This window comes from Brassica napus, chromosome C8 (genome assembly GCF_020379485.1).
Source record: "Brassica napus cultivar Da-Ae chromosome C8, Da-Ae, whole genome shotgun sequence".
Taxonomy (NCBI): domain Eukaryota; kingdom Viridiplantae; phylum Streptophyta; class Magnoliopsida; order Brassicales; family Brassicaceae; genus Brassica; species Brassica napus.
Window position 1 is genome coordinate 23,229,100 of NC_063451.1, and position 6,167 is coordinate 23,235,266.

The following is a 6,167-nucleotide window of genomic DNA, read 5'->3' on the forward strand; positions in this document are numbered from 1 at the left end:
TTTTCTTGTAGTGTCATGTGTTGGTTTTAAGAGGTGTTTAGGTTTGTATTAGTTATTTATGTAAGTTGCTTTCTGTTTAGCCATGGTGAAGAGATTTGAAGAGAATTGTTATGTATATTTAAAAAATTTGTGTGGTCCAAGAAACTTGTATCCATTAGTCAAAGTAACTGATGGCACATCAAAATACACAAAAGTCCAGTGGCCGCAAAATGCATAGGGTGCAACTGAGGTGAGCCTTAGTTAATTATGTAAGTTGCTTTCTGTTGAGCCATGGTCAAGTAACTTGAAGAGAATGTTTATATATCTCTTTATTCAAAGATTTGAGATTGAATAAATAAACTTGTAAACTAAGAGACCATATATTATTTTACGTTAAGAGACCTAACCTAAGAAACATGCAATATACATGCTCTTAGATCTCCTCCGATATGTACTTTTAAAGTAAGATCATTTACTTAAAATAACAGTAGTACTTTGTTTTTGAAAATCTTGATAAAATTGCTCTAAGGATATCTATATTATTTTATTAGAAATATGTCTTAAATGATGAAAAAAAAAACTCCATCTAGAAATATTTTAAATGTAGAGTGCTCAGTATTTAAAATCTCCATTTTATTAAAATAGTAATATTTTTTTTATTTGTGAGATGATTAGTTATGATAAAAACTTTCAACGAGATGTTAAGAATCCAAATTTTTAAGAAATCCTGTAAGTTTCACACCTAAACAATTTGCTAGCGATCACATTGTCATTGGCCAATGCTGGCCACGCATCTCTAACGTTCGCACACGACAAAAACTTTAGCCTTATCGATAAGATTAGTTAAATTATCATTTTGGCTAGTTACACGTAACAGAGTTAATTCTCCCTTCTATATATTGCGTATGTTTAACATTCATTCATCAATGAAGAATCATTTCCCCTTAACTATTTTCTTATGTTATTATCTTTTCGTCTCTCTTTTATTCGGATCGAATTTATCTTCTCAATACTTTCCTCTATCGCTTTTTAAGCTTTGGAAAACATATACAAACTTGATATCTTCCCCTACAATGGCTGTACTTCTTCAAACGAAGTACACTCTAAGTCCCATCACAAACAACATCCCAAGAAGCCATCGTCCGTCGCTTCTCCGTGCACGTGTTACGTGCTCTCTTACCCCCGCCAAGAAGTCTCATCCTAACCGTGAGAAGCTCGTTCTTGAGAAACGCCTTGTGAACCCTCCTCCCTCCAACGACCCAACTCTACAATCTACACTGACCCACCGGTTATGGGTCGGAGCGGGTTGCACCACCGTGTTTGCCTCTTTTGCCAAGTCTATTATTGGAGGGTTTGGTTCTCATATCTTGCTCGAACCAGCTTTAGCCGGTTACGCAGGTTACATCTTAGCTGATCTTGGCTCTGGTCTATACCACTGGGCCATCGATAACTACGGTGATGAGTCAACGCCTCTAGTAGGAACCCAAATCGAAGCTGCACGAGGTCACCACAAATGGCCTTGGATAATCACCATACGTCAATTTGCAAATAATTCACACGCTCTGGCTCGTGGAATAACCTTTACGGTTCTTCCACTAGTTCTTGCATGTAATGACCCGGTGGTTCATGGCTTTGTGAGCATGTTTGCATTTTGCATATTGTTTTGCCAACAATGTCATGCTTGGGCTCATGAAAGAAAGAGTAAGCTTCCACCTCTTGTTGTGGCGTTTCAGGACATGGGGCTTCTCCTTTCACGAAGACAGCACGTGAATCATCACCGCCACCACCGTACGTATATGAGTTACTGCATAGTGAGTGGGGTATGGAACAATGTTTTGGATGACAATAAGATCTTTGAGGCATTAGAAAAGGTGTTATATGTCCAGTTCGGGGTGAAACCTAGGTCATGGAGCCACCCAAACTCCGAATGAACATACGAATTTGATATCTCCAACAACCTAGCATATACATTAATCATCCAGAAAAAAATATTCGATTCAATTTCTTAAATAAGTAAATCATTAAACGATAAATTTTCCATCTTTTGTTTTATCTTATTTCTCATCTTGTAATAATGTTCTTGTATTGTCTCATATAAAGTCTCGAATACCTCTTTTGTTTCTCTATTAGGAAAGCATTTTCCCACAAGCTTAATGGGAACATAGAACATGGTGTTTTGCTGGAAAAGTAAATAAATAAATAAACCAACCAATGAAAAATTCCTAAATTTACAACTTCTTCAAAAATTAAAGCAATAATGTGGTTAATACATTTACAGTCATGTTTTATTTATTCTGCTGTAAGTCAAGACGCCAAACTGCACACTTTTACTATTAGGAAAATATACTAAAATTGTATAATTTTAACTTGTAATTCCATAAGAAAATGTGATGCGATTGATTAATTATGTTCCCTAGTTCAGTAAATACAACTATGACTTTCGAATAAAAAGGGCACACTTGAAAAATTGTAACCTTAAGTTTGTATTAATTAAAAAAGAGTTTTGTTTAAATATTACTTAATTATGATGTCAATTTAGTTTACATGGCAATATAAAAATCAATTGAAAAATTAATAAGTCCAAAATCCAATTGTTAGGAGAACTTATATTAACTCAAACATAAATATATATGATATGATAAACTTAATACTCAGCGATCTCATTAAATGAAACCTTTTTAAAATGGCTCAAGGTTGATTTATATTGTGATCCAACATAATATTTTTTTTTTTAAAGTGTAAGATATACTCTTAGTCTATATTACTTGGACAACAGTTTAAATCAAAGTTTGATATATATTATGGTCTAAGTATTGATTGCTTTTGCTATAAATCGAAAAGTAATCACTACAAGAAAACACAAATTTAACGACGGCCAAAATCGTCGTTATTTCCTCGTAAAAGAAGAGTTACGAGGAAATGGCGATAAAAGGCGTTTCGTCGTTATACGTTTGTCGTAAGAGAAGATTCGTCGCCATTTCCTCGTCCATTAGCGAGGTTATATTTTCCTCGTAAAGAAGAATTAAGTTTTCCTCGTAAAGACCACGTGGGCTTTCCACGTAACGCGGTCGTTGTGCTTCCTCGTAATAAACTCGAAAAGGATTCGTCGTAAAAGACCCGCAAAAACCTCTAAATATATTCGTCGTAATAAAAACGTAAAGAACACGAAAATATTTCGTCGTAATTGAATCGTAAAGTATACGAAATAGAATCCACGTAAAATCCTCGTTAATAGTTCCTCGAGATTTTGTCGTTAATTTTCCTCGTTAATACATCGGGAATTAGCGACGAAATTACTTTGTTTTCTATTTACTGAATTTATAAATAAAAATAAAATAAAAATTATATTTATTTAATTTATTAATAAAATTTTAATTGAAATTAAATCGAATAGAAAATTTTTTTTGGCCGAATCAAAATGAAATTATATAATATATAAATAAGTTTTGAATTTTAAAATACAATAACAAAAAAAAAAACTAATGCTGCATTGCCGCGTCGTAGAATTCCTCGCTCCTTCTCGAGAGATCTGCCTCGTTGACTTGCACGGATGTCTCGCCTGGAATGGGGTTTTGTTGTTTCATGGTCCTGAACATGGCCTCCCATTCCGGATTTGTGGCCGCTATGACGTCCAAGAAGTTCTCGAGACCACTCATACGAGCTGTGAACGACGTTTTTGTCGAGGCCAACTCGTTTTGTGTCGACGTCAGCTGATGTTGTGTCGTCTCCAACACGTCGCGCAGCTGAGAGACTTCATCATCCCGTCTCTGGCCATAAGAGGAAGTCGCTCTCGGAACATCGTTGACGGAACCAATCCCCAACACACGTCCCTTTTTCCTAGGAGCGACCTTAAAAAACAATAAAATATATATTTAAATTTAAATTTTAAAGTAAAATGGAATTAATAAAAAATTTATATAAAATTTACCTCCTCGTAAATTCTATCCACTTCTATTGTGGATAAGACGACGGGTGATCCGTCGGCGGACTCCTGCGCCAGCTGGGTCTCACGCTCGTCAATACGAGCTGCCACATCATTGTAGATCTTCTCAGACTTCTCATCTACAAATCCGCCCGCCTTGTTCTTGTGGGTCCGATCGAAAAGTTCCATAAGAGTCGGTAAACGTCCCAACTCCTTGGCCTAAAAACAGTTAAGAAAGTTTTTATTATATATATATATATATATTAAAAATCTAAAAGTTAAATATTTAAATTACGTACCATTTCCAAACGGACGCGGGCGTGTGGCTTTTGGCCCGTACTATGTTGCATCGCCCTGTGGCCGTGCTCATCTACCGAGTTACGGGAGGCGGAGCAAGACTGGGCGACTCTCATGGCATCAGGATCCCTCCAATAACGGATGAGGCCATCCCACACGTCCGTGGTGATGGTTGAGGGTTTGCCCCGCTCATAGCCCTTCACGATCCAGTCACCCTTCCAGTTGGAGACCGTGTCCAACAAACGTTTCTTCGCCTTGTCGATAAACTCTTTCCGCACCTTCTCAGTGACCCCCATGGACCAATTAAATTTTTGCTGCAAAAAAAAAAATATTAATAATTAGTTTAGAAAAATAAAATTTAAAAAAATATAAATCAGGAATAAATTGTAAAAACTTACAGCGTAAATCTTGAACCACGTCCTTCTGATGTAGATCGGAGTGGATTTCCAGTTGGGATGTGCCATGGAGAAGTAACCTTTAATCGTCTCGGTTACTTCTGTTGCAAGGCAGTTATCAACCCCAAACCTGAAAAAAAAAACAAATTTAAAGTTTTAAATATTTATTAAAGTCACAAATGAATTTAAAAAAATTAATGTAACATACATACCAGAGAGTTCCGTCAGGTCGGTCGGGGTCTATGATCGGTAAGCCTTCTCTGCCTGGCAAACCGAGAATGTCCTCAACAGTGTACTGAGAGTAAGGACAACTCGGTGGCACCATCAAATCAGCATGAACCTGATTGGCGGGCATCTGAGGAGGCACATGAGGAGCTGGCATCGGATGAGGAGCTATCGGAGGAGGCACATGAGGAACTGATGGCGATGCCGTAGAAGAAGGCGAGACTCTCTGAGAAGATTGAGTCTCGGGGACGGTCTCCTGCTGACCCGAAGAACCGGGAGCTGAAGAAGAACCGGGAAGTGAAGGCGGGTCTAACCGACTACCCGGTGGACCGAACATCTGCGAGTAGTGAGCAGTACGCTGGTGCTTGCGAATAGTCTGCAAAATTTAAATTTCTAAATTAAAGTCAAGAGTAAAAAAAAAATTATGAACAGTATTAACTACGTAATTAATAAAATTACGAAACCTAAATTTTCTAAACTAATTTCGTAAACTAAATTCCCTAAACTAACCACCTAATCTAAATTCCCTAAACTACTTAGAGAGGAATGAGAGACTTACCATGGTGAGAGGAAATAGAGAGGCTGTAGAGAGGAAATAGAGAGGAAATGAAGAGGGCCTGCGGTTTCGCCTATATATAGGATTACGGTTCGTCGAAGATTAATCGCAAAATAACGAGGAAAGACAGAGGCCCGTCTTTCGTTTCGTCGCAAGGCCCACGCAAATTAACGAGGAAATACAGAGGCCCGTGTTTTTTTTGCGAGGAAATACAGAGGCCCGTCTTTTATTTTACGTCGTTCTTGCGACGATTTTTGTTTTTATCATCGATTTTACGTGCAAATGGCGAGGCTTTTTTTGCTAACCCCTAAAATCTTAAACCCCAAACCTCAAACCCTATCTTTCTTATCTCCAAACCTCAAACCCTATCTTTCTTATATTTCTTATCTTATACTTCATATATTTCTAACCCTTTAACTTCAATATATATTTTTTTGAATTTGAAAGGTTTAATACGTTGAAAAACAATTTTACAATATCTTACATATCAAATATGAAAGGTTTAATATGTGTTTCCAATATCTTACGTATCTCGTCATATGTGTTTCCAATATCTTTTTTCTCTTTTTTTTTTAAGTTTATATAAAATAGAAAATAATTTTTTTTAGGGTTTGCACATTTGGGGTTTAGGGATTTGGGTTTCATTTTAGTTTAGGGTTTATATTTACCGACGAATTAACGACGAAAAGTAAAATAAAAAGTGAACCTCGCTCATTCCACGTAAGTTCACGAGGCTCTTACGACGTTTTCATCTTACGTGGAATAAGCGAGGTCCGCTTCTTTAATTATAAAG

At 36.8% G+C, this 6,167-nt stretch overlaps 1 protein-coding gene across 1 annotated transcript; it reads left to right on the forward strand.

The window, feature by feature from the left end:
- Window positions 1-530: 530 nt before the first annotated feature.
- Window positions 531-2,218, forward strand: LOC111211564 (fatty acid desaturase 4-like 2, chloroplastic). The gene has a single exon (XM_022712752.2). It carries the CDS (start codon window positions 885-887, stop codon window positions 1,908-1,910), a length of 1,026 nt encoding a protein of 341 aa, XP_022568473.2. The 5' UTR covers window positions 531-884; the 3' UTR covers window positions 1,911-2,218.
- Window positions 2,219-6,167: the final 3,949 nt, after the last annotated feature.

Excerpts from the sequence above, each read along its gene's own strand:
- LOC111211564 (XM_022712752.2), top strand. The coding sequence starts at position 885 with ATGTTTAACATTCATTCATCAATGAAGAATCATTTCCCCTTAACTATT.